This window comes from Oryctolagus cuniculus, chromosome 4 (genome assembly GCF_051225735.1).
Source record: "Oryctolagus cuniculus isolate XC-2025 breed Fujian yellow rabbit chromosome 4, ASM5122573v1, whole genome shotgun sequence".
In the NCBI taxonomy this organism is placed as follows: Eukaryota; Metazoa; Chordata; class Mammalia; order Lagomorpha; family Leporidae; genus Oryctolagus; species Oryctolagus cuniculus.
Window position 1 is genome coordinate 173802501 of NC_142870.1, and position 27500 is coordinate 173830000.

Genomic DNA, 27500 nt, shown 5'->3' on the forward strand with positions numbered 1-27500 from the left:
AAAAAGGAAGTCGCGCTGTTGGCTGGAGGCCGTGTCAGGATGTTTGTGGACGTCTGTCTCCCCGGGGGCAGTGACGGGAAAGGGCAGCATGCACGTGGAGAGATCGCCCATCAGCAGACGTTGATTGACAGAACACTTGCTGTGTGCCAGCCACTTCCTGCTCGTGTTGCACGTACGTGGCTGTATTCTACGTCTCCGAGGAGGCAGTGTGTACGTGCAAGCGCGGGGCCCATTCCTGGTGGTTCTTGTGCAGATGTCGGTGGGCAAGTCGACGGTTCAGGGTTTGCTGGTTGCAGCGTGGGGTCAGGTTCTCTGTGGGCGCCCTGCTCAGTTCAGAGACTCACCGCTGAGAGACAGGGGCCTGGGGAGATGCTGGGAGAGGAGAAGGGGGGGCTCGTGTGCCTGCTGTGCCCTTTCCCTCCACCACAGCCGTGCGGGGTGGGGTACTCACTGTGACCAGCACAGGGAGGTGCTGAGTGGCCCCGCGTAGTGAGTGGCCCCGACTCCAGCCACACAAGGGGACACTGCCGGGAGCTCTCTAGGAAGACGGGCAAACACGGAACTCAACTTGCCGGAGGGCGCGTACTTACCTTTGCTCCTTAGTGACCTACGAGGTGCCTCTGCAGGCAGGGCAGGAGGAAGCTGGACAGTCTGGGGGCTGCCTCCGTGTCACGAGGGCTGTTCTGACTTGGGGACGCGGTGACACGCCGCCAGCCGCCTGTGCAGCCCCGTCCCGAGGCGGGGCAGGGTCATTCCCCACGCATCCTCCTGGAAACTCGTCCCAGGGCCTGGGAGGCTGATCGGCCGAGAAGCCACGTGTGAGAGACCCCTGCTTCCCCCCGGGGCCCCGCGGTGTTTTGTTTGGTTGCTGGGTGAGCCGCAGTGGGCACTTGCGGTTAGCTGGAGTTCTGGGTAGGAAGCGGGGCGCGGCTGCGGGGCCGACCGGGCTCCGTCAGCACGCACGCCGGCTCCACAAACAGAGGTGGTTTGGGGCTCTTTAAAAAAAAAAAACAAAACCAGAAACGGCTCTGAGTGGAGTTTTCCAAGCTGCTGATACATGTGTGATAAGGTCAGTTACTTAAAAGGAAAAAAGATCCTCTAACGACAGATTCTTCCGGGCCGGGGCCGGCACAGAGCGCGCATTGTGTGTGCGAGGCCGGGCGGAGAGCGGAGCGGCTTTTCTTTGGCGCAGCTTGGTATTATTTCTGCTGGATAAATCGTGCGCTCGGGCCCGGACTTCTTGCACGTGACCCTTTAACTGCTTCCTCTTTCTCCAGCTCGCCATGAAAAGTGTTGCTGTTCCGATGATCCTGGGGCGCCTCCCCCCTGCGAGTGCCCCGGGGCGGGCGGTGGCGGCCCTGTGATCCTGCTGCCCGGAGCCCTGGGCCCGCGCGGGGTTCCCGGCACTCCTGGTTTTCATTTAGGGTTATTAGCACCGAGCAGACTGATCTTCCTGGCTTTGTAGCGTAATGGCCTGCAGATGTCTGTGGCATCGCGTCCGCCCGCTTTGCCACCCCCTGAGGAGACCACCCCGTTCCCGCTGCCCCCGGCCCAGCCACAGCCCGCCTTGGAAGTGCAGGCCCAGGGCAGGCTGCTGCGAGTGTTCCTGGGCCGGCTGCCTCCCGTTTGTTTAGACAGAGCCCTGCGGGCTGCTAGCAGGAAGCCCCTCTTCAGTGGCCCCTGCAGGGCCCGCCCCTGCTCTGAGGCTCAGGCACTTCTGGCCGGCTGGCAGGTGGGAGGGATTTGTGGTTCTGGGGCTGGGGGCTGGGGGCGTCCCTGGAGTCTCCCACCCTCCCCTGGTGACTTCCCTGCAGGATGTCGAAGTGGGGAGAAGGATAAGACAATCAAGTCCCAGCGGCCCCTGGGTGTCCGGAGGCTGCTCCTGACCCAGGTCTTGCCGTGGGGGGTCAGGCAGAGTATTTGTCCAGGCAGCTGCCGGGCGGCAGCAGATAAGGGGTGGGGGTGCCGGAAGCTGGCCCCTGTCTGGTTCGGGACATTTGGTGTCCCTGTGAGGGCCTGTGCTGCCCGAGGGGCCACTCCCAGCTTCAGTGTGACAGAGCTGCTTATACCCAGATATTCCCAAACCAGTGCTCTGCGCGTCAACCCGCGATGAACTTGGTGGCGAGTGACAGGTGAGCACCGTGCCCAGAGTGCCCCGAGGTGCCTCGAGCTCCGACCGGTTGGGTGAGGAAGGCAGCGTCAGTTCCCGGCAGTTTCTAGAAGCTTCAGGACCGCAGCGTTGTGGTTGTGCTGGGTGCACCTGTTAGATCCGTCTCTACCCCGTGTGTATCCGGGTAGATTATGTTCTTAGAATTCCAGCCGGCTGTGCCTGCGTCGGAACGGGACGGAACCTCTCTGAGCAATGGACGTTAACCTTTGTCAGTTTTGAGCTTCAACTTGGCAGAGTGGGAGCACACTGGTCTTGATGGATTTTTCGTCAACACTGGACTTTTAAAATACAGTTTCAGATGACGACACCAGGCAAAGCAAGTAGCCATAAGAGAGTGGGTGGCCTCCAGCTGCCCACCCGAGACCCCCGATCAAGTCCGGACTGCTCCTTTGTCCTTCTGTGTGCTGTGGTCCCTTCCAGTGACTGCATTTCCCTGTTGTCTGTTTCAGAAACTGTCCGGGCGGAAGATAAATCCAGTTCTGCGGATGTTTGGCCAGGCCATATCGGGAGGCGTTGATATGGACGGGAATGGCTATCCTGGTGAGCTGCTTTCCTCTAGGGGGGCATGAGATAAACAGGGAGAGCAGGAGGTAGAATCACTTCCGGTCTGCTTAGCCATCACTACCTCCAGTAAGGACTCAGACGTTCCCCCCACACAGTGGGGTGTCTGGCCTGCTCTTCAGTTTGTGAACTAGTGTAGAAGTTTGTTTTGGGGCTTTATTTCTTAAAAAAAATCTAAGTGAATTTTTTTTAGATATATGTATTTGAAAGGCAGAACGACCGAGAGATGGGGGTGGGGGGTGGAGAGAGAATATCTTCCACCTGCTGTTTTACTCCACAAATGGCTGCCATGTTCTGGGCTAGGCCAGGCCAAAACCAGGAGCCAGGAGCTCCATCGGTTGGCAGGGCCCCAAGCACCTGGGCCGTCCTCTGCTGCTCTCCCAGGGGCATTAGCAGGGAGCTGGATCAGAAGTGGAGCAGCCGGGGCGTGAACCAGAGCTTCAGTACAAGACGTGGACATCGACAGCAGCGGCTCAGCCTGCTGCACCGTACATAACACTGGCCCCTAATGGGGGTTTTACAGTGATGGTCTCTGACGGGTTTAGGCACCCGAAGATGGATTTGTGTAGCAGGTTCTGTGGCCGCGATTGCTGTCTGTGCAGGAGGAAAGGCACTGTCTACTTGAGATGTGCGTGGCGGCTCCTGTGCTTGCTTGCTTCCATGTTGAGCCCTATCCTGAGGTGTCCCCCTGGACCGGGAGGGGCAACACCCCTTCTAGAACAAAGGGACTGACAGGAAGCGTTGGAGCGGAAAGAAAACCTTGTGTTCCTGCTGTCAGGTGAAGCAGACCCCGGCCACTGCAGGCTGCCTGGCTGGACTCCAGGGCTAACTGATGCCCGTGTCGCTGAGGCTGGGGGAATAAAACCTGCAGTGTCCAGCTCCCATTCGGAGTGGTATCCGGAGCAGGTCCCATCGGCTGGCTGTGGGCTGGTGGTCCTGGGTGTCTGAAGACGGCGTGGAAGGAGGTCGAGACGTGCGCACGCATCGTAGAATCCAGGAAGCACTTCCGTGACCGTGTGGTCATCTCGTCTTGAGAAAAGATTTCTTTCCAGTTGCTAAGCCATCCCTGAATGGCCCCAGACTTTGTGGCTCTGCCCGCTCAGGGGTCTGGAACCGCCCTCCAGAGGAGGAGGAGTGGGCAGAGAAAGGGGCGGGAATCGAGGCTTCGGTCCCGGGACGGCCCCTCCGCGGTTTTCGCTGTGGGCCGTGCAGGACCATCCAGTGAAAACCTTCTGTGGGGTTAGCACTTTCACAGTGCAGGACGCTCCCGCACGCCATGTCGTCTCCCAGGGACCCCAGAAGGCAGGGGTGGCAGTGTGTCCCCGTTTAGGACCTCAGGAAGGGTCAGGGCTGACCAGCGGCCACCCTGGGGGCGGAGGCCTGGGCTGCCCCGTGGTTCAGCCGCTTCCCTGTGGAGGGGTGTGTGCTCACGTGAAATGGGGACAAGTGCGGCAGGGTCCGTTATTTTCAAACATCGTGCGATTTAAAGGGGCTTGAAGACTAGCACATTGATCAAGGCGGAGAGGGCAGGCGGCTTCCCGAGCAGGGCCAGCGTGGCTGCCCCGGTCCGATGAGGGGGGCACTCTCCTGGCCAGTGCCTGCTCCTGGCAGTGGTCGGGGGATCCCTGGGTTAGGGGCTTATGTGGGGGGAAAGGAAGGCAAAGAGCTTAAAGTGAGCGAACGCTGTCTCAGTTATGCAGCAGTGAACATCCCGGCTAGACGAATGCCTTGTCCGCAGCTCAGCCAGTCTCTCCATGAATGTCTGATTTAAATGTTTGCTTTAACATACTCACAATGCTTGAGAGCTTAACGTGTATTATGTTTAACTCATGGCTAATCAGTATCTTCTGATTGAAATATCACGAAACACTGGCAGCTCTTTTTTTTTAATTTAATTTTATTTGAAAGGCAGAGTGACAACAGAGAAAGAGGGACAGACAGAGAAAGAGGGCTTCCATCTGCTGGTTCACTCCCCAAATGGCCGTCATGGCCCGGGCAGGGCCAGGCCAAAGCCAGGAGCCAGGACTCCAGCTGGGTCTCCCACATGGGGGCAGGGACCCAGGTACCTGGGGCATCGTCTGCTGCCTCCCCGTGCGTATTTGCAGGGAGTGGAGCAGCTGAGACTCCAGGGTGAGTGGCATAACCCGCTGCACCACAGTGCCGGCCCCCGCCGGCAGCTCCTGAAGAGTGCACGGGGGTCGTGATCTCCTTCTTAGAGAGGGCACGCCGTGGGAGACTCGGGCCACGTGGCACGAAGGCTCTAGGGGCCCCTCTGTGCCACTAGAGCAGTTCCCTCTTCCCCAGTTCACTGCTGTCCAGACAGGTTGTCATGGGCGCCACCTACGCACCTGCGGCTACTCCAGTAATCACGCAGAACAGACAAACAGCAGCAGGTGGCGTTAATTTTAAAAGTGTTGTTCAGGGCTCTTCGTGAGAGGGTTCGAGGTTTTTCTAGGGCCTCGAAAGCTGGTGCGTGTTGTGCCCTCGGAGCTCATCTCCGCTCAGAGCAGCCACACGTGACGAGTGGCCCCACGGTGGGAGTCAGAGGCCTCCCTGGTGTTGAGGGCAGGTGTCTGGGGAGGGGCCCCAGTGAGTTTCTGAGCGCTGTGACTTTCTCGTTTCCAGATGTCACTGTTGGAGCCTTCATGTCCGACAGCGTGGTCCTGCTGAGGTGAGACGCCCCCGCCTTGCCCCTCGGGTCGCGTCCTTCACGGTGGGGGGTGGGCCGGGTGGGGGAGGCAGCCCTCTGTCGGCCCTCTGCCCTGTGCTTGCTGGTGGAGTTCTCCCTCGGTTTCTCAATGCTTCTTGCCTCTGTCCAGAGTTTCCCGCTGGGCTTTGCAACAGGGTGGCCTCCCAGGAGTGTCCAGGCAGGGTTTCGGGCAGCCTAGCCCTGAGCCCTAGGGCCATTTGCCTTTGGCCACGAAGGGCTCCTTGTGTTAGTATTCCCTGCAGATGTCATCTCCCATGGGTGCCGGGACACTCCAAGGGCTGGGCCGGCTGTGCCGTCTGCCCACCTGCACACCAGGACAGCCCTGCCGTCTGCCCACCTGCACACCAGGACGGCCCTGCCGTCTGCCCACCTGCACACCAGGATGGCCGTACCGTCTGCCCACCTGCACACCAGGACGGCTGTGCCGTCTGTCCACCTGCACACTGGGCCAGCCATGCCTTCTGCCCACCTGCACACCGGGATGGCCGTGCCGTCTGCCCACCTGCACACCAGGACAGCCCTGCCGTCTGCCCACCTGCACACCAGGACGGCCCTGCCGTCTGCCCACCTGCACACCAGGATGGCCGTACCGTCTGCCCACCTGCACACCAGGACGGCTGTGCCGTCTGTCCACCTGCACACTGGGCCAGCCATGCCTTCTGCCCACCTGCACACCGGGATGGCCGTGCCGTCTGTCCACCTGCACACCAGGATGGCCTGCGCCATCTGTCCACCTGCACACCGGGCCAGCCGTGCCATCTGCCCACCTGCACACCAGGACGGCCCTGCCGTCTGCCCGCCTGCACACTGGGATGGCCGTGCCGTCTGCCCACCTGCACACTGGGATGGCCGTGCCGTCTGCCCGCCTGCACACCAGGCTGGCCGCGCCGTCTGCCCATCTGCACACCAGGACGGCCCTGCCGTCTGCCCACCTGCACACCGGGATGGCCGTGCCGTCTGCCCACCCGCACACCAGGATGGCCGTGCCATCTGCCCATCTGCACACCGGGCCGGCCGTGCCGTCTGCCCACCTGCACACCAGGACGGCTGTGCCGTCTGTCCACCTGCACACCGGGCGTCCTCTCCTCCCCTCAGTCCTCAGCCCGCTGGGGTCCACAGGCTCCTGCCGTCACCCAGGTGTTATCTCGCTGCTGGCAGTGGCGGGCAGGCACGCCAGCTCAGGCCCAGTGCCCGCCGAAGCCCGGGCAGTCTGGGTCTCTCCCACGGGGGCCAGTGGCCTGCCGTCCGCGAAGCGTGTCCGAGTGTTTCTGTGTGTGCGTCGTAGTGGGCGACTTTGGAGCGGGAGCCAGCCCTTGGTCTGTGGGTACCCTGATGGCAGAGCTTTCTGAGACACACTGGGAGGATCGTAGCGCTGGGAGGGGTCCCCGGGGCTGGGCAGACCACGCCCTAGGTCCTCCCCAGTCAGCAGGGCCTTCCGAGTCCCCGCCTCGGGGCTGCCACCACCTCTCCCACGATTCCGCCTGACCAGAGCTGGGAGGGGTCCCCGGGGCTGGGCAGACCACGCCCTAGGTCCTCCCCATCAGCAGGGCCTTCCGGGTCCCCGCCTCGGGGCTGCCACCACCTCTCCCACGATTCCGCCTGACCAGAGCTGGGAGGGGTCCCCGGGGCTGGGCAGACCACGCCCTAGGTTCTCCCCGGTCAGCAGGGCCTTCCGAGTCCCCGCCTCGGGGCTGCCACCACCTCTCCCACGATTCCGCCTGACCGGGGGCTGAGGGAGCCGGTGAGCCCCCAGGTAGCTCTATATGCTGATTGTCCCAGGCCAGAGAGCACTGGGGGGGGGGGGGGGCGGGGCGGCCCTCCCCCGCCTTGCTCAGTGCGTTTCCTGGCGAGTCCCGTGACCTCGGGGCTCCAGCACGCTCCTCTGTTAAACAGGATAAGCACACAGAGGGGCTTCAGAAAGTCCAGGAGGTGGAACTCCGAGATAAGTGTATTTTGGTGCAAACGTTTTTGAAATCCATGCATATTTTTCTTACAAGATGCACTTTGCATGAACTTTTTGATGTGTGGATTTCTTTTTTTTTTTTTTTTTGCCTCAAAATAAACTTATCTTTTAATTCCATTTTCCGTGAACTTGCAGTCCTTATCCCAGTGGGCCCTTCTGAGAGCAAGGCTATGTCAGGTGCCTGGAGCGGCGTCTGATTTAAGTGCTTAGTGATGTTAGCAGGCCTTGAATAAATAGCGTTTTAAGTTTGCAGCTCTGAATTCTCCTTTCTGGCCCTGTATCTTGTGCACAGCCACCCTCCGACTCTGAAGGCAGCAGCGGAGTCCTCCGGGGAGAGACGGCGCCAAGATAAAACCTCCCTGCTCCCTTGTGTTAGTCCCCGGGTGGGCCTGCACTTGAGCTTTCTCCCTCACCCCGCCTCTGGGTTGAAGGGTTTTCTCCCGGGTGAAGTGACCCTCGTGGTCCCAGCAACTTAGGGCTGCGAGACTGGCAGCTCCCACGGGCGCCTTCGCGATGTCCTCTTACTCCTCTTACTCCCCGCCCCCCCTCACCTCCCTGAGCAGCGTCAGGCTCCTCTCCTGTAAAACACAGCTCCTTGGCTCCTTCTGGACGGAACAAACCTTGTACATCCTGGCTTCAAGCCCGTGGCCAGGCCGGCTTTCTCAGCGTTCCTGCGTTTGACGGTCTCCCGGCTTTTCGCTTTCACTCCTTGGGGTAGCCATACACGTACAGCGAGTGGTCAAGCAGTGGCTGGGAGGCCCTGCTGGGGGTCGAATCTGGTGGGGTGGTGATTTCATCAAGTCCTTGGAGGAGCAGGCTAGGAGAGCACACCTCCGAGAGGGGCTCCCGGCCAGGACGATGGGGCTGGGAGATGCCCAGGGGTGTGGCCAGGCTGTGCCCGCCGCATGGGAGGGGCAGGGGTGGTGCCAGCCCAGGGGTCCGTTCCCTGACAGGCCTTGCCCTGGTGAGATGCAGTGGGGCGCCACGTGCCGGGGATTCGGCAGAGACTTTGTCTGCCCGTCAAGGAGCCACCCACAGGGAGGCAGTCACACAGCTGACGCGTGGTGCCTACCTCCCCGTGCAGGCTCTGAGGCAGTGTCGCAGCTGAATTCACCCTGGTGGCTTTGTCCCCTCTATGGATGCATAATTGGTGTCCAGCCAAGCACCCCAGTTGGCGGGGGTGGCTCCGTGAGTTCTGACCCAGGTACACACCCGCCTGTGTCACTGAGCTGCTGCCTCCGTCACACCGTCTCTGGGTAGACAGCGCCTCTCTGACTTCTGTCCACATGGGTTCAGAATTTCACTCTGATAGCTGCACAGTGTGCACATTTTTGTTTCTGGCTTCTTCTGCTGCCGCCTTTTTTTTTTTTTTTTTTAAGAAAAGATTTATTTTATTTATTTTATAGGCAGGGTTACAGAGAGAAAACAGATTCACTCCCCAAACAGTCAGGGTTAGGGCAGACTGAAGCCAGGAGCTTCCTCCAGGTCTCCCACGCGGGTGCAGGGCCCAAGGACCTGGGCCATCCTCCACTGCTCTCCCAGGCCATAGCAGGAGCTGGATCGAAAGAGGAGCAGCCAGGATGTGAACCGACGCTTATGGAATGCCGGTGCTGCAGACAGTGGCTTTACCCGATATGGCACAGCTGCAGCCCCCGTTCTGGCTTCTTTCTCTCAGTAGGGCGTTTTTAGCTTCATTCACGTGGCTGTGTCACTGACACCAAATACTGTTCCCTTGACTGAGTACATTAGAGTCTGGCCACCCGTCCTCTTGCTGGCAGAACATAGATTAATAACCCCCAGTCCTCCTGATAATGCATACTTTATTAAATTAAAAAGAAGAGATGGGCCGATGCTGTGCCGTAGCAGACCGGGCCACCGCCTGGCACTGCCAGCATCCGTGTGGGCGCCGGTTCAAGTCCCGGCTGCTCCACTCCTAGTCCCGCTCCCTGCTAATGCACCTGGGAAAGCCCAAGTCCTTGGGTCCCTGCACCCACTTGGGAGACCTGGATGAAGCTCCTGGCTCCTGGCTTCTGCCTGCCCCTTGTCCAGCTGTTGTGGCCATCTGGGGAGTGAACCAGCAGCTAGAAGATCCTCTCTCTCTCTCTGTCTGTCCTTCTCTGTCTCTGTCTCTCTCTCCTTCTCTCTCACTATAACTCTTCCTTCCAAATTAATAATTTTTTTTTTTTTTAAAGAAGAGACTTCCAGACAGTGGGAAGTGCACGAGGATAATAAAGCAGGGTTACGTGGTCCAGGGCGGGCGTCAGTTTCAGCAGAAAGGGCCAAGTGGGTGAGGCTGGAGTCTCGGTGGAGGCGGCAGTGGGTGGCCGGGGGCCCTTGGCTGTGGTAAGCTAGAGAAGTGATGGGCAAAGCTGTGTGGCTGTGGCGGTGAGGGAGGGAGAAGCAGGCGTGGCAGGGGTCTTGTCTGCCTCTCTGGGAGCCTGGCTGCAGAGGAGCATGTGGGATGGGCCGGGGGCTTGGAGGAAGGGGCTCCAGACAGTGACTAGCCCAAGAATGCCTTTCCGGCCTTCCTGGGCTCCCAGGTCTCTCGCTGTCCTGGAAGCCATCAGAGGTGCCCTCTCTCCTAGGGCCTCCTCCTAGGGCCTCTGACGCCCTGGCTGCACCCCTTCCTTTGGGGCCTGGAGGGGTTGAGGGGCTGAGAAGGATGAAGGAGGGAGATGGCACCTAGCACGCAGGCTAGCGGAGGGCGCCTTGGCCTCTGAGCCAGACCCCAAGGTCAGGGCAGTGTCCAGCGTGGACGGTGGAGGAGGGCGAAGCCAGGGCAAGCCTGTCTGTTCCAGCAGAGCTGGTGGCTCAGGGAGAGGGGGCGGGTTCAGGGACGAGCTGTGCACCCTCAGAGGAGGAGCGGGAGGGCAGGTGTGCCGTCCGACGGGCCAGGCTGGCCGGCCGCTCTGGGGTGGCCTCTGCTGGTGGTGCTGGTGGCCACTGCGAGGCCGAGGAGGGAAGGGGCCCCGTCACGGCCCAGCCGGACGATGGGTCAGCAGGACCGTGGGTCTCCTCGGGTTTTGCAGGGAGGGCCAGGGGCCGTGCGTGAGTGTGCACATGTAGAGGCCAGTGCACCCGGGCAGCTCAGGTATCCCATGGCGTTGAGTTTGGAGGTGTGGGGGGAGGCATGCCCTGGGCTGCGTGGCCAGGAGTTCCCTGGAGGAGGGGTGGCCAGCCCAGTAGCCCAGTAGCTTCAGTAGCAACAGTGTCACCGAGGCAGCCTGTTCATCATCTCCAAAGGCGGGTTGGGTTTGGCAGCGCCATGGCTAAGGGCACCCTGACTGCTCTCCCCATTCGCTGGACGCCACGTGTTGGGATTTGAGCTGGCCGCCGTCAGATGCGTCCCGGCTGCCAGTCTCTCGTGGACGCACGTGGGGCCCAGCCTTGGGTGCCCTTTGCCTTCGTCTCAGAGGCTGGCGTGGTTGCCGGCAGGTCGGTGAAGTTGTTCACCACCTGTTCCCCGTTCCCTGCAGTGTGGGCCCCAGCTCTGGCTCAGGAGGGCGGGGCCTGTGCTGGGGTGGGGTGGGCACCTGGTGCTCTGCCGTCCAAGGCCAGACAAGAACCATCAGAGAAGCTTCTAGATTTCTGGGCATTTTCTCATCCACACCTGGAGTTGAAACAGAAAGGTCTGATGTGACAGACGTGGGAGGGAGGGCACTTCTGTCCTTGTCCCAGGCTCCCGTGCTCCCAGCCTTCACAGGGTCATGCCCTCTGGCCAGCTCATCCACTGCGTGTTGGGGCTAACGAGGTCTGTTCACCGAGCGGCAGGCCGGGGCTGGGCCTCTCCTGGTGCCTCTGTGCACCTGGCCACTCCTGTGGTTTCCGGGCCCCTCACCTGTTTCACAAGGGTTTGCACAACCGCTGTGCTGAGAAGGTGAGGGTGCGTCGGTCAGGATCCCGGGATTCCTGTCTGCAGGTGGTGCAGCGGTGAGTGGGGCCAGAGGCTGCACAGAGCTGGGACCGCAGAGAGGACGGCGCGCACTGCCGGGGCTGCTGGGGCCTCGAGCCAGCAGGCAGTGCAGGGTGTCCATCACACTGCCCGGGGGACAGCCACCACTTTCTCAGTCATTTCTAGAATCTTCCAAGGATGAACCTGGAAGAACTGGAAAGATGTTAGGTTTCTTTCAGGCACTGCTGTTGCCTTTGTCTCTCTCTCTTTTTTTTTTTTTTTTTTTAAATTTATTTGAAAGGTATAGTGGGAGAGAGAGACAGACAGAGAGGGGTAGAGGTCAGTCTTCCATCTGCTGGTTCACTCCCCAAATGGCTGCAGTGGCTGGAGCTGGGCTGATTGGAAGCCAGAAGCCAGAAGCTTCTCCCAGGTCTCCCACTTGGGTGCAGAGACCCAAGCACTTGGGTTGTCCTCTGCTGCCCTCCCAGGCCACAGCAGAGAGCTAGATCAGAAGTGGAGGAGCCGGACTCAAACCGGGAAGCCAGAGCAGCTGGGGTGGCGTCACCCGCTGTGCCCCAGTGCCGGCCCTGCCGTCTGACTTCCGTTGCTCGGGAGCCCACGGTTCCGTCACCCTGGTCACAGCTGCCCTTTGGGGACCACGTGCTCTGGCCGGGCGCAGCCGTGGAATCCCTGCACCTGGTCCAGGCTTTTCCTTTCTCCATCCGGGTTTTCCTTAACGCTCTCTTCTCCTGCAGTCTGTCGGTCACCCCCGGGTGTTCTCTGTCGCTGTACACAAGTGGGGTCAGTGTTCCGAGGCCACCGATGCCCTTTAATCTTGCTGGGTTGGGGCTCCTTAGTGGGGGAAGGGTCTCCTTGGGAGGCCCGCAGGGGTCAGCATTAGGTCTGAGCTCAGGCAGAACCTGCCTCGCAGATGCTGGCGGCGACAGTGGCGTGGCAGGACTCACCGTCAGCTTTGTCCCGGTGCCCTGGGGAGTCTGCGGGTGCTGCCCCCCCCCCCCCAGCAGACACCAGAGGGGCAGGGGTGTTTCTTGGGTTTCGTTTGGTCCCGAGGCCAGGAGGGTTGAGTTCCTGGGTTCTGAAGAGCTTTGTTGCCGGCTGGGACTCCATTCATTAGGTTCTTTTAGAAAAATCCTCAATGAGTTGATGGAAGCAAATAAAGCGGGAGGTTTGAGCTGTGCAATGGGACTGGAGCTTTGCACTGCGAGCTCACAGCAGCTGTAAACGCTTAGGCGGGGGGGGGGGGGCGCGTGGGTGTGCGTCGCTTTCCTGGATCGTGGCGTCTGCCTGCAGTGTGTGTCTCCCCAGTAACATGGAAATTGGAACTTAATTGGTGAAATTTTGAATAATCACCCAGCATCTGGTACTGTGCTGTGAGCTTCCACCAGATGTGTCTTATTAACAATTAACTTGCCTCAGTATCGGGACGCGAGCCATTCATTTATGAGGACGCATGTGCCTCTGAGCCCAGACGAGGCCCCCCAGGACACACGGCCCCTCCTGGGTGCTGGTGCACTTTACTCAGGGCTGGCTGCAGGCCCAGCGCTTGGTGGGTTCTGGGAGCTGCTCCTTCACACGGCCAGGTCACCGTCCCCTGTCCCTGCAGGGCCAGACCCGTCATCACCGTGGACGTGGCCATCTTCCTCCCGGGCTCCATCAACATCACGGCGCCCCAGTGCCACGACGGGCAGCAGCCCGTGAACTGCTTGAACGTCACCACCTGCTTCCGCTTCCATGGCAAACACGTCCCAGGAGAAATCGGTAAGGAGCCCCGGTCAGGGCCCCGGGCCTCAGCCTGCGTGGGCTTCTGGGGCTGCAGGCGGCGCCTGGGTGTCTCGGACGCTCCCTTCGCTGTGCACCCTGGCTGCCTGCAGGTGGAGGTGCCTCCCCTTCTGCTGGGGAGGACTGGTGCCCATGTAGAGCCTGGAGCCTGGCCCTACGTGCAGTGTGGGCAGATGGGACGTGCGGGCGTTGGCATCAGGCAAATGCCGGGGTGTCGGAGGCCAAGGGTGGTGGTGGGCGGGGGCTGCCGTTTCCCAAGGCATTGGTTCGCAGAAAAGGGGGGCTGCTTTGGCGGCTCAGAGAATCGAAACGAGGCAGGCGTTTGTGCCCTGATGGTGGTCGTCTTCCCGCCATTTCTCCAACCGGGGAGGGTCGCCTGGCGAGCCCAGCTCCAGAGCCGGGGGAGGTCCAGCCCCTGGTAGGGCCAGCGAAGACTATAGGCAGAGCTGGAGTTCACCTGGGGGAAGCCAGCTGGAGCACCAGGCCCAGGTAGGTGCTTTCTTTTACTTTAAAGGCTGCCTTTGTCCTAGAAAGTAAAGTTCCAGGTGAACAAACAAAAACACCCATAAAACCCAGCCCACGGCTTCTGTGGATATTTTAATGTCGGGAGTGGCTCCCTTGACACCAGACTTGCAAAATCAGCATCGCCTGGTATCTCGTTAGAAACGCAGAATCTTTGGCCGCCTCTGTCAGGATGTGCGTTGCAATGAGACCCCTGTGCTTTGAGAAGCATAAGGACACGTGTGCGCGGGCGCCGGAACGCACACAACACGCTAGCTGGTTCGGAGCGCGTTGGTGCGCCCTCCCAGCACCGTATTTAACGGCGCGGTAATCCCTGTCAGCTGTCTGGCCGGCAGCTCACCTCCAGCTTCAAGTGGGTTGAATAAACTCAGCAGTTCAGCTCCGTACTTACTTATGTAGCTTTTTTTCTTTTGAAAAGGGCTTAGCGATTTCAACATGGACGGTAACCACGTGATAAACTTGGGAACTGGTTAGTGAGGGAGGATTAACAAGTTTTGTGCGTAGTCCAGTGAGAAAAAGAACTCAAGATTCAATCGCGGGGGCTGGCGCTGTGGCGTAGCGGGTAAAGGTGCCGCCTGCGGTGTCGGCATCCCATGTGGGCGCCTGTTCGAGTCCCGGCTGCTCCTCTTCTGATCCATCTCTCAGCTGTGGCCTGGAAAAGCAGTGGAAGGTGGCCCAAGTCCTTTGGCCCCTTCACTTGCGTGGGAGACCTGGAAGGAGCTCCTGGCTCCTGGCCTCGGATTGGCGTAGCTCTGGCCATTGTGGCCATCTGGGGAGTGAACCAGCAGATGGAAGACCTCTCTCTCTGCCTCAGTCTCTCTGTAACTCTGCCTTTCAAATAAAATAAATAAATCTTTAAAAAAAAATATTCAGTAGCTATTGGAGAAGCCAGGAATTGAATTCTGATCGGATGATACTTAGTTTTGCTTTCCAAGAATTACAGTTTTTTTTTCTGTTTGTTTAGTTTTAAAAACGTATTTATTTATTTTCACCTACTTGGAAGGCAGAGTAACAGAACAGAGAATGAGTTCGTCCACTTGTGGTTCACTTCTCAAATGCCTGCAACAGACAGGGCTGGGCCAGGCTAAAGCCAAGAACCCGAAACTCCACTGGCTCTCCCAGACGCAAGGCAGGGGCCCAAGCACTTGCGCCGTTGCCTGCTGCCTCCCAGGGTGCATTAGCGCAAGTCGGAGCAGAAGCAGAGGGGCCAGGACCCGAGTGGCCGGCACTCCAGTGTGGGGTGAGGCCCTCCAAGCCTCGGCTCCGCCTGCTGCACCACAGGGCCTGTCCAGCACCTCCCTGTTTGTGTCGGAAGCCATCGTCTTAAGGGGAAAACTTCCTGATGCTGCTGGACTCCCCCTAACTAGACGGTGCGTCTCTTTCAGATAGGACTCAGGACACGGTTAGAAGGGCGCGGGAAGTCTTTTCCAGAGAATGGTTGCGTTGAAGATGGGTTTTTGTTGTGCACAGCCCTAGCAGCGCTGTTCTGGAGCCCTAGGACAAGCCGGCCGCGGTAGCCCAGTGGATGTTTGTGTGTGAGACTCACATTTGTTGTGAGCGGCACAGGGGCGTCTGCCCGGCCCTCGTGGAGCTCCTGGCCACACAGTTCCTCCTGCCTGGACCCTGGAGCAGTGGGTGTGGAGTGGAGAGGAAAGCCAGGGGCCAGAGGGGCCGAGAGGGGCCTCAGAGCTGCAGGCCCACGGGCGCAAAGCCCTGGTCCTAAGGCTTCTGATAGGAGGAGGAGGTGCGGGCGCCTCCTTGGGCTGTGCCCACACTGTACCTTCTGGGGCCTCTCCCCACCACCAGGTTGAAGGACAGTGAAGGCCCAGGCGTAGCCGAGGCCCTTGGGTGGTCGGGTGTCACGCAGGAGGCAGGTGGTTGGGTGACGTGTGGCACTGTGTGTGGCCAGCGTCAGGCACCCCCTGCGTCACTCCCGCTCCTCCCTGCGCCCCGCGCATCATGGAGGAGTGAAATATCCCTTTGTCCTCTCAGACGTCCCTTCGCTCCCCACGTTGGTTGAAGAATCGGGCGTCAGGAGATGTCGCTAGTAGATCTGGTGTCGAGGGCGCACTGCAGAAATGACGCCTCTCTGTCACTTCTGTCCCTTTTCCTGGCAGCCCAGGGAAAGGAGCCGTGTCTCAGTCTGGAGCAGAGGGGGATGTGCAGGGACTGGCCGGAGCCAGCACCCACCTGGTGTGGACTGGAGAGTCGGTGGCAGTCATGGAGTCGCGGGGGCAGGTGTGGGGCGGTGAGCACCTGCTACGGGGTGCACCTGTGCGTGGCAGGGTCCTTGAGTTCAGCACAGAGCGGCCCAGCGACTGCACGCTGGGGCAGGCAGGCCAGGTCTCCTGTCTCAGGTGGGCAGAGCGGCTGGCCGTCTCCATGCCGGCTCCCAGGCGTCCGCGGCAGGCACTCGTGGCTGGGGCTCTGGGGTGTGGCAGCAGCTGCACCTCTCGGTGTCTGCCCGTCCCGGGCTGAGCTGTGCGTGCTCTGGGCAGAGCAGGACAGGCCCCATGGGGCGCGGGGCATCTCTGAATGGCTGGGAAGTGGCTCTTCTTTCTGCCGTCTCGGCCGCACGGTGTCTCTCAGAACGGCTGTGGGAGCCGCTGATGCTGTCCGTTTGGTTTCTGTTTCTCCACTCTGGGACCTGGCGGGGCTCAGGCAGACGTGACACCGATTTCCTGCTTTCGTGGTGGGAAACTACAGCTGCCCCGGTCTCGGGAGCTTCAGGGCCAGGTGGCGAGCACGGTCCGTGCGGTGGCCCTGTCCCCTCCGGAGGTGCCGTGAGCAGTAGGACGTTCTCAGTAGGCGGGGTGTCTGCCTTGGCAGGGTCCGGTGAGAACAGACCCCACTGTTTTTTAACAGAGAGACTTGGACACCGGGAATGTGCTAAGCAGGTTGTGGGAGCCCCGTAGTGGCGGCAGGAGCTGGTGCCACCTCTAGGCCTGCACCGGTGGGTCTCAGTGTGTGGTCCCTGACTGACTGCCTCCACACCATGTGCCCCCTTGTTAGAGCGTGAGTTCTGTGCATCGGAGACGTGGCGGTGTTGTCACCAGGCCTCCGGTGACCTGGATTTGCACAGTGTGGGGCAGGGCTCTACTCCTACTGCTTTCTGGGGTTCTCAGGACCCCGTGGAGCTGGGACCTAAATGGCTGGCGCTGGTCTCTCTGAAGGGGTGCAGTAGGCTGGCAATGGGGGCGTGAGGGGAAACTGGAAGCTTGGGACTGACTGCTGTTGAGTCGGCGGACAGGGACAGGAAGCAGGCAGGAGGCGGTGACCCCCAGGGCCCCTAAGGTCTCCGTGTTGACAGAGCCTTGCAGGAAGCACCCAGCACCGCAGCAGAGAAGAGAAGAGAGGGTTTGCCGTTGAGAGACGGCAGCCCCAGAACCCAGCCCTGCCAGCGGCCGGCTGTGTGGGGCTCCTGGCCGGGCCCGCCGGGCAGCTGGTAGTTAGGAAGCGCTGATGGGGCTGAGGCCTGGGCGTGGGGCAGGCAGGTCCTCGCCGAGCAGGGAGGCGCCCTGTAGCTGTGTGCGGAGCCCCGTGGTGCGGCAGGTGCCGTGCTCAGCGCCAGGGTGCGGACGCAGGCTTCCCACTCGGGTGGGGGCCTCCTCCAAGAACAGCTTCACCATGCAGTTCATCGGCGGTGTACGAGTTCTGCCCGTCCCAAAGGGGGTCATGAATCTCCTCGTTCTTGGACTGGAGAGCAGCGTCTGGCCCCTGGGTGCCTCCTCGCTGGCGTAAGGAGGGGGCTCCGCCCTTTGGCTACCCCGGGGCAGCGCTCACTGTGTGTCCTCGCCGGCCAGGCTGAGGCCTACACCTGCTGGGACTCTCTCTGGAGTGCTACACAAAAGCTGGGGGTGGAGACGAGCCCGAAGTGATGGCGTTTTGTGCTCTGATCTGATGCCCCTGTGGTTTCTTGGCGCTCAGCCGGGCTGACGGAGGCATGAGCCAGCAGGGGTGCCTGCCCTGCCCCTGGACAGAGAGCTGAGCCCCGGTCCTGCGCGGTGCACCAAGGTCAACCCTACCCATAGCAGAAGTAGGGTTGGAGCCAGGCGCGTGTCCCCAGGGCCTCCCTCTGGCTCCCAGGGTGCATTTCTGCACACAGGACGTCCTCTGAGCTCTCTGGGGAAGCTCGGAGCTGAGACGATCGGGCAGATCCCCGCTGCGTGAGGAGTGGGCGCCGGTGACCCGGGCTGATCACCGCCACCTCTTTCCTGGTGGAGGGGAGAGAGCCTAGGCCAGCTGGGGAGGTGGGCGTGGCCCCTTTTCCCCTTGTCCCCCGGGACACTCAGAGTAATTCTGGAAGGGAATTTATTGGTTGACTTTCACAGCGGAGCTCTTGTTCTGTTGGAGAAGGGGGATGAATCGAACTCTGCAAGAGACCAGAGCCAGAGCTGATGTGAGACAGCTGGCTCCCTCCTGGCCCGGGCCGGAGCGGGGGCCCTGGGAGCCAGCCGGGGGTGGGGGGCGGGGAGAGGAGGCGGCCGATCAGCTTTTCCATCAACATGACATCATTCGACATGGCATGGACACAGCTGCCAGCCAGAGAAAACTGAAGATGTGAAAGGCGCGGTCGGAGCAGAACTTAATTGGAACCAGCACCCTCCCAGGACGAGGCGGCCCGGCTGGCTTGCATTAGGGCCCGAGGGCGGGCCGGGCTGCCCAGCCCAGTGAGCTGATTGGCTGCTTGGCTGACACCCCCTCTGTTTGTAGCTCTTCCGAGACGCTCTTGGGGTGGGTGCCATTTAAGAGCTTCAGAATGGAGTGTATTTCTTCTGGCCACGCCACAGCCCCGGGACCCTCCTCACTCGGGCCGGGGTTTCCTCTGGGAGTGAGCCTGATACAAAGCTGACCTCTTTTTGAGTAATTGAAAATGTCAAAATAAATTCTAAATCAAGCGGAAGCAGCTCGTAGGCAGTTCCAGAGGTGGAATGCTTCCGAGTGCTTGTGCTTGGCGAGCTGGGTGATTGGGTCTGTCTGTGCCGTGGGCTCGCTCGGTCCTGTTAGGAAACCTGTTGATAGGGGGTGTGTCGGCACGGGCACCCCTGCCGGGGCACAGCACAGGTGCCCAGTCCTCGGCTCAGCTCCTGGCAACATGAGCGATTTCTCCCCTCCCTTGGGTGGCAGGGAGATGGGGCTTCGGGGCCTGGAGCTGGGGTGTGTGCCGCACTTGGCACAGTGCCGGCACACGGAAGGCCAAGTCCACGCCCCTCTCCCGACGCCCTGTCTTCAGTTAACTTGGGTTGTTCCAAACACAGCCCCTGTCCAGGATCCTCGTGTGTGTGGTTGCTTCAGGGGGATCCCAGGCAACACCGGCAGGAAGTAGGAGGGCAGCTGTAGAGGTCAGGGTTTGCCAGCCAGCCGGAGTGGGGGTGGGGAGGCTGCACCCCGCAGGCCAGGCCGGGCTGGTGGAAGCGCCGGGAGGAGCTGGAGTTGTGACTGCCGTCTCGAAGCCGAGTCCCTTCCTGCTGGGAACCTGTCGTTTGTCCTCTTAGGCGACCGTGATGAGATGAGGCCACACATCTGCTTTATTCAGGCCGCTGATCTGACCTCCGATCTTGGGGAAAGCGTTTGGCCCGGTGGTTAAGACCCCGTCGCGATGCCACTGCCACGTTGGAGTGCCCGGCTTTGAGCCTTGGCTCGCTCCCGGGACCAGCTTCCTGCTCGCGTGCATCCTGGGGGCACTGCTGATGGCTGTGGTGCGCGGGCTCCCTGCCACCCACCTGGGAGACTTGGACGGATTCCAGCTCCCAGCTGTGGCCTGGCCCACCCGCGTCAGGCACTTGGGGAGTGAACCAGAGGATCGGAGCTCTCTGTCTCTGTCTTTGCTTGCCTCTCAAAACAAAAATTAAAAGAGTCACCTTAAAAATTCCTTCCTAGTGACTTCTAGATTGGTGCTTGGCTGGGTGCTGTGGCCCAGCCATGGTGACACATGGCATTAACCATCCCAGCGGCCAGATGGGTCTGTTACTAGACTTCAGCCTGCCGGGGTCCTGGGGTCGGTGGGGAACGTGTCTCGGAGTTCCCCCTGTCGAGGGCCCAGGGAGCGGGGCCTGCGCCTCGGGGGGCTGCCCTGGGGACTCGGGCAGGAGAAGGCGCGTGGGTGCTGGTGGGTGCTGGTGGTTGCAGGTTGGGCTGGACAGCACTGGGATGGGGAAGCCGAGGGGACACGGTGGGGACGAGGCCATCTGCTCTGTCTTCTGTGTTTGGTTCTCCCCGGGCTCTCTCGGAGCTCACAGGGTGGTCACTCTTCCTGAGGGCAGGCAGCCGGGGTGACCGACCAGGGAGAAGGCGGGCCGCAGCTCGGCAGTCTCCACCACCGCCCTGGGCCTTCTGGCTGGTCCTCCGGCAGGCACGTCTCTGGCCGCGGCCTCACCGAAGAAACAGGACTTGGGCACCGCACGCCTTTTTGCTGTTGCATGGGGGAGTCAGGATCGATAGACAGTAAGCTGACCAGAGCAGCCTCTGGTCTCTGCACTTGTTTGCTGGAATAAGCTGTCGGCATATTCCCCAAACAAGAGCTTTTGGTCGGATAAAGTTGGGGGGGGGGGTGAGGTACCCAGAACCGGCGCCATAGGCATAGCCCAGCCCTGGAGATGAGGAAGGTTCTAGATGCAGCCGGGGTGGGAGTGGGGCCTGGAGCCTGACTTGTTCTGTCTTGGGGCTTCCCTCCCCCCGCTCCAGGGTTGCTGGAAAGCTTTGGCAGTGTGAGGGTCCAGCCCTTCTCTGCCCGTGTGTGTCCTGTGTTGCAGCCCCTCTCTGCAGGCATTCTCGTCTTCTTCATCATGGCTTCTCCTGGGATTATCCAGGCCTTGGGCCCCTCCCGGTGACCCCGCGTGGCCTGGGCAGAGACAAGTTGGGGCAGACTTGCTTTTGCAGGCCTCTGGGATCTGCCGGCTTGGCAGGGCACTGTCCCCTCAGTGGCAGTGGCCCAAGGAAGCCATTAGCTGCAGCAAAAATATGCCCACGGCAGCCGCAGCAGGCCCGGCGGGCCCCCTTCCCTTCACTGCCCCTGTGGCCGTCCCTTTGATGTTATTAAAAGCCACAGCCCTGCCTGCTGCCAGCTTGACAGACGTCCATGCCAGCAGGTGTGGCCTGGTCTCATTCGGGGAAGACGGTCTCCGTCCCCGCCGCTCAGCTTCCTCGCCTGGTCATTTAGGGACTCAGGGTCCTGTTCTCTCGCTTTCAAAATGCCACGTTCCCTTGAATCCACAGGCCGTTAAAACCCGGACAGGGCCGTGGGGGGCCTGGCGTCCAGCACAGGAAAGTGCGGAAGCAGATCTGGTGATGCTAGAGCCGTTTTGGCCTAATAACACACGGCGTTGTGTATTGATTGGCAGTCTTGTAAGTAATGGAGGTGAGCCTTCTCTGGCTTATCCAGAATGCATTTTAAAGAAAGGTTTGCCTATTTATTTATTTGAGAGGCAGAGTGACTGAGAGGGAGGGAAACACACAGATCCGGGGTTGGGAGGGGGAAGAGAGAGATCTTCCATCAGTTGGCTCACTCTCCAGATGGTCACAGCAGCTGAGGCTGGGCCAGGCCAAAGCTAGGAGCCAGGAGCTCCATCCGGTCTCCCATGTGGGAACCGTGACGTAAGCACTGGAGACATCCTCTCCTGCCTCCCAGGCATACCCGCAGGGCACTGGGTTGGAAGCGGAGCAGCTGGGACTCGAAGCCGCACCCTGACGTGGGATGCTGGGGCTCTGAGCTGCAGCCGAGCCTGCCACACCGCACCTGCTCCCGTCAGGAGCGCAGCAGTTCCGCCATCTGGCGCGACACATTCAGGTGTCAGGGTGAGTGGACTGCAGTCCAGCCCTCACCGTGGCCACCTTTAGTCGAAAAGACAGGACCACAAAAGCAGGCGGTCACCAGTTGGCCAGCTGGGAGGTAAGTCCCCTGCGTCGTCACAGGTATGGGGCGGGACTCAGCATCAGTGAGGTCAGCGGTCCCTCCTGGAGTTGGGCAGGCATCACGGCTTGGTCAGAGTGAGCCGTGCAGGAGGCCTTGGCCCTTTGCAGCTACTGCCAACGTTCCGTGGCTCTGCCGCGCTGGTTGCTTGTCACGATGCTGTCCTGAGTGGGGGCAGCTCATTGTCGATGGCTCCTTTAGACACGTCCCACACGATGCAGGAGGTCTAAGTCGGAGAAGTGTGGCACCAGGGCACGGTTGGAAGGGCAGCCGGCATCCTCGGGCCTCCTGATTCCGTGAGCGGCTGGCTTTGCCGAGGAGGCCTGGCAGTGGAGCTCCGTGCCGAGTGGCCCGGGCCCTGGGGTCTGTCCTGGCTGATGTCTCCACCTCTCATTTCTCCATAGGCCTGAATTACGTCCTGACTGCCGACGTGGCCAAAAAGGAGAAGGGGCAGCTTCCGCGGGTCTACTTTGTGCTGCCGGGAGAGACGGCGGGCCCGGTCACGGAGAGGCTGCAGCTGGCGCACATGGAGGAGGCGTGCCGCCACCACGTGGTCCATGTGAAGGTCAGACCCCCTTCCCTTCAGCTCTGAGATGTGCGTCTGCTGCTGGTGGGGGGACAGCCCACTGTGTGCAGGTCCCGGCCTCTGGAAGGGGCCGTGGCGGGCCAGGAGAGCAGGGTGGGCCCTGGCTGACTTGTTTCCGGGGGTGTGGGGAGGTTTCTCAGCCCGCCGTGGGGCTCAGTGGTCTTCTCAGGGGAGGGCCTCAGAGCCACCTGCTTGGAGTCAGCGGTGACGCGGAGTCCACCGCACCATCTTCTCCCTCAGTGGCCCACTGCACGCTAGCTCCTTGTCACAGTTCGGGCATTTTAAAACTGCCTGGACGAGACGTATTTCTGCTTGATTACTTCCTGTTTATTTGAGGGGTGCATTTTTTCGGCCCCTTTTGCCCACTCTCTGTGAATAAACTTTCAAATGTTTTTCTCCTCTTGAAACTGTTTGCTAAATACACTTTGCTGCTACTTCAGGCGGCCAGGCTGTGCTGGGCTACAGAGGGGCTGGTGCGGGAGTGGCAGCTGCTGAGCCCCGGGCAGGGCCACAGAGCGAGGGGCTGTGAGGGCTGAGTGGTCCAGGCGGTGCGCTGGGTGGAATGGCGTGGGCTCGGGAGTCACACGGACCCTGTGTGTTTCCGGCTGTGTGGGCACCGTGATCTGTGACTCGGTCTCCGGGTCTCTGAAATGGACACAGTAATACTCGCCTTGAAAGGTGTCGTGGGAATGAAGTGTTCCGTGATGAATATGCTTAAAGGAACTAATGCGTAACAGGTGCTCGGTACTGGCAGTATTTGGTTGGGCTGCTCGTAATTGATTGCCAATCTTCTAATATTTTTGACTTAACAAAATTGACGCTTTCATATGCAGTTTAACCTAACGTGATTAACTGGTACATTTCTGATCAATAGTAAAAATAGTAAAAGCGGATTGGAGATGCCTGGTGTTCTATTATTGCATGGTTCCTGTCAGGACAGGAGAAGACAGCTGCTCGCGGAGGCTTCTGCCCTGTGTGTGGAGCGCCAGCTGCCCAGCCATGACCTTGCTCTGGCCCAGGGCCCAAGAGTCCATACCCCCGGGGGTGCTGTCAGTGGGGCTGGGCCGTATCTTCTGCCAAGACTCGTGCCGGGGCCTGCCCAGAGCAGCTGGCCCACACTCGTGGGGTTGGCTGTTTACAAACATCTCATGCTCCTGGTAAGCCCATACCCCTCCGCCTCTAAGATTACAGGGACTCATGGGTCCCGTGGGGGGTGTGGGGCGGCTCAGGAGGCTCCGTGCAGACCCTGCCAGGGCTTTGAGCACCCGTGCTTGGCTGGGCGCAGTCGCCTCTCTCGGGCTCCCCTGGCTCTGTGGGTTCACAAATGCTGTGGGGTGTTGTGCGGCTTCTGGCTTAGCCTGGGAAGCTGTCTATTGTTTGTCCTACCCAGGGTCCCTGCTGCCAGACAGGGGCACGGGAGCCTGCGGAACTTGGCAAAGTGGGCACGGGCCAGAGGCAGGGCTGTTTCTGTGGGGCCACTGAGAGCTCCTGGGGAGGAACAGAGCTGCCCGAGGGCTTGGTTAGCTACTCCCTGCTGTCTAGGGTTGCCAGGTTGTGTTTTGTTTTTTTTTTTTTGTTGTTTTGTTTTTTTTTTTTTTTTGACAGGCAGAGTGGACAGTGAGAGAGAGAGACAGAGAGAAAGGTCTTCCTTTGCCGTTGGTTCACCCTCCAATGGCCGCCACAGCCAGTGCACCACACTGATCCGATGGCAGGAGCCAGGTGCTTCTCCTGGTCTCCCATGCGGGTGCAGGGCCCAAGCACTTGGGCCATCCTCCACTGCACTCCCTGGCCACAGCAGAGAGCTGGCCTGGAAGAGGGGCAACCGGGACAGAATCTGGCGCCCCAACCGGGACTAGAACCCGGTGTGCCGGCGCTGCAGGCTGATGATTAGCCGATTGAGCCGCGGCGCCGGCCTTAAGGTTGCCAGATTTAGTAAGGACCAACAGGAGTCCCCGGTGAGATCTGAATTCTAGATCAGCAATGATCTTTCTTTAAAATTAAAAAGGATTTAAGTCCCAGTGTGTCCCACGAGAGAGAGAGCAGGGCTGCGTTAGTGCGCCGAGACCTGGAGCGGCATGGGTGGATTGGTGCTTGGCCGTGTTCTTGCGCAGGAGGCGAGTGCTGGCATCGCGCAGGAGACCTGGAGCTGAGCGCTTTGTGGTCCAGGGGGTGATGTTGCTGGAAGAAAGGCTGATACATTGGGGCCTGCATTGTGGCGTGGTGGGTAAAGCCACCGCCTGTGGTGCCAGCATCCCATATGGGTGCTGGTTCGAGTCCCAGCTGCTCCACTTCCTATCCAGTGCCCTACCAATGCACCTGGGAAAGCAGCAGAAGATGGCCCAAGTGCTTGTGCCCCTGCACCTACATGGGAGACCCAGATGGAGTTCCTGGCTCTGGGCTTTGGCCTGGCCCAGCCCTGGCCTATGTGGCCATTTGGGGAGTGAACCTGTGGATGAAACATCTCCCTCTCTCTCTGTAACTCAGACTTGCAAACAAATAATAAATAAAAAAAAGACAAAGAAAAGAAGAAGGGCTGAAACTTTGAGCTACAGGGAAGCTGTTTGCCACCCGTGGTTGTCTGGGCCGGGGCCGTGGCCTGATGAATGGCTGGGGGCCGCGGTGAGTGGGAATGCTGGTGAGCTAGCGGGCTGGCCCCGGTGTGGCACCGCTGGCTGAGGGGGCAGCAGCTGTGGCCTGTGGTTTGCCGGGAAACCAGCTGTGGAGGCTGCTGTGGTGTCGGGGGGTCCCAGGCAGGCGGTGGGGGAGGGCGCCGGGCCTGGGAGCCGCGAGTCGGGCGGCAGCGCGGCGTGTCTCTGCCCCGAGTGTCGCTTTCGTGAGGTCTGGCTCTGGGCTCCACGGACGAGTCACGGGAGACGAATGAAGACTCTGGCTTATCGTGCGCCAGATGGCCGGCAGACGGCGCGGCCGCCGCGGGGGCTGGGGTTTTGTTTAGGCTATCTTTAGGTATTTTTTTTCTTTAAGCCTACTCCGATCTTTTTTTTTTTCTTTCCTTTTTCCTTTTCCCTGGAAGTTTTCATGCCATATATGGTGATAAGCGTGTGTTGTAGCAGACTGCCGGGCTGACACCTGCCTCCAGCTCACTGCTCCGTGTCCGTGCAGCGCCCTGGCTGGCCGTCCAGGAGCTGCAGACTGGCCGATGACTCAATCCCCCAGAGGGACTGGGGTGTTCCCGAGCAGAGTGGAGGCAGTACAGGCTGCTTCCTCGAGTCCGTGAACCCCAACCCACCTAGCCTCCCACTTCCTGCAAACCAGCCCAGTTGGGGGGATGGGCCGGAGACCTCTAGCATCTGCAGGTCACAAGTGGGAACTTCGACACCGCCCCTTAGCCGGAAGGCTGTGCAGGTCTTGGCCCCACGTGTGCCCTGAGCCTTCCTGCCGGAACCCGCCTCTCCGCCGCCCTGCTGGGCTCTCTCACTCACCCCTGCATCTCTGACGCTCCTCATCAGAGGCCTGGTTCTTGTCGTGTCTGGACTGAAGCACGTATCACCTGCATGCTTGGGTTTTGCAATTTTTTTTAGATCTTAAGCACATGCCTCTTGCAGTATTTTATTGCATATTTTCTCTTTTAAGTCAGCTGACGTCTAGCCTCAAATAAAATAACTGAAAACACCCTGTACCCTTTTGTCAACACAAAACCAAGGCTCACAGGTCCCACACAGAAAGTAACCATGACAGTAAACGCTGACAGTGTTCACAGAAGACACACAGGGTCCCTGAAGTTGAGCTGGATTTCAGTGTTGGCCAAAGGCTCTGGAGGGGGAGGAAGCGGCCAAGCTGGAACATTTCTTGTGGGGGTCCCGCTAAGGAGCCCTGGCTGTGTGTGGTGGGCCCGCTCCCACGCGCTATCTGGGAAGCCACAGCACGCTCTGCTCCCACTGCGTGGGCCACGCACCCCATCCCACCTGCCGAGGGCTCGTCTGCTCGTCAAGGGCACTGTCCTCGGCCTGTCCTCGTGGCCCTGCGCCCGGCTGTGTTCTGGGGCTGACAGGCACGGCCTGCTGGCTTGTCAGACAGAACCGTGGTGCGGCCACTACCTGGGCTGGCCACCGTGCGGGGCCCGCTCACCCACCCGCGGACGGTCTGCTGGGGAGTGAAGGCGAGAGATGAAGGAGGGAGGGGCTCGCTGGTGGCCCGGGCTGAAGCGCGGATGGGGGGGCGTCCTTTCTGGTTTCCTGGTTGCCCGGATGGGGACTGGGCCACTCTCAGCCCCCAGTGGAGCCTCGTAGGTAAGGGGCGTACTTCTGTGTGATGCACAAGGGAGCTGCTTCCTAAGGAGCTGGCAGGCAGGGTGCTGGTCTGGGGCCGCTGGGTCCCTGCCCCCGAGAGGGTCACGACTCCCTCCAGGAACCTTCAGGAATGCTTGGCTGGGCAGAGCCTGTGTGCCACGCACCACGAGAGCCAGTAGCAGGGACGTGCGTGAAAGAACGGAACGCGCAGGGGACGCCCACCTGCTCTGGCGTGCCTGCGAAGCTGCAGGTGCTGGTGTTCCGGAAGGCTCTCCGGGGAGGTGAGCCCTTGGCTCCTGCCGCTGCTTCGTTACCTTGGGGACAGGAGCGGGTCCTGGCCCTGGCCGAGGACAGGAGCGGGTCCTGTTGGAGCTCGTGCCCAGCGTCCGTTTTCGCCTGCGAGTCGAGCCCTGAGCGAGTTCACAGTGTGTGCGGACCCACTGCCTGCCAGGTTCCGAGGCCTCTGGCCGCTTTTCCCTCTTTGAGTAGTGAAGTTCAGGAGGGGAGATGAAGCTGGAACTCATAGGAGCGCCGTGTGAGAAAGGAAACCCACGCAGCTTCTTTCCTTACGTGACAGTAACTCGCTCCGTCTCTTGGTTGTCTTGATAAAAAGTAGCTTTAAAAAAAGGTTGTGGGCTTTGACAAGGAGGGCTGCAGGCTTCAGATACTGGCGATGGTCTTACCACTTTCTTTTAACTTTTAAAAAGGTAGTAATACAGGTGCATAGCTAACGTCTTACAGAAGCCATTCTAAAGGTGTACCGAGACAGGCTGCCTCCCGGCCACGCCCATTCTTTCCCAGCCAATCACAGCTCCAACTCCTTGTGCCTTTCTGGGCAGCTCTGTGCGCACCTCCTCCGGTTCCGCACAGTGGTCCTGCTGCCTGCACGCAGTCGGAATCAGCTAAACAGATCCTGGTAAGTGGGCGTGGCGGGCGAGTACTCTGGCCCGTGCACCTGGCTGGCTTCCAGAAACACGCACCCGGCACACAGGGCTGCCTGCTGATTCCCTCCGTGTGATGTCCTGGACGAGGCCGCTGAAGAGATGGGGTCGGGGGCGGGGGCGGGCTGGGGCTGCGGTGCCGCGGACCAACCTCAAAGAGGGCTGAGGGGGACTGCGGGTGCTGCAACTGTTCTAGGTC

The 27500-nt window shown here is 60.4% G+C and overlaps 1 protein-coding gene across 3 annotated transcripts in view; it reads left to right on the forward strand.

Annotated features, from left to right (window-relative positions):
* ITGA9 (integrin subunit alpha 9) overlaps nt 1-27500 on the forward strand; it is a 302474-nt gene that overhangs the window by 77210 nt on the left and 197764 nt on the right. For all 3 annotated transcript variants that reach the window (XM_070073006.2, XM_089331344.1, XM_089331343.1), the window contains 4 exons: nt 2620-2710; nt 5357-5402; nt 12921-13075; nt 21932-22092. In XM_070073006.2, the coding sequence (XP_069929107.2) occupies nt 2620-2710; nt 5357-5402; nt 12921-13075; nt 21932-22092 (453 nt within the window). The remainder of the gene's footprint in view (nt 1-2619; nt 2711-5356; nt 5403-12920; nt 13076-21931; nt 22093-27500) is intronic.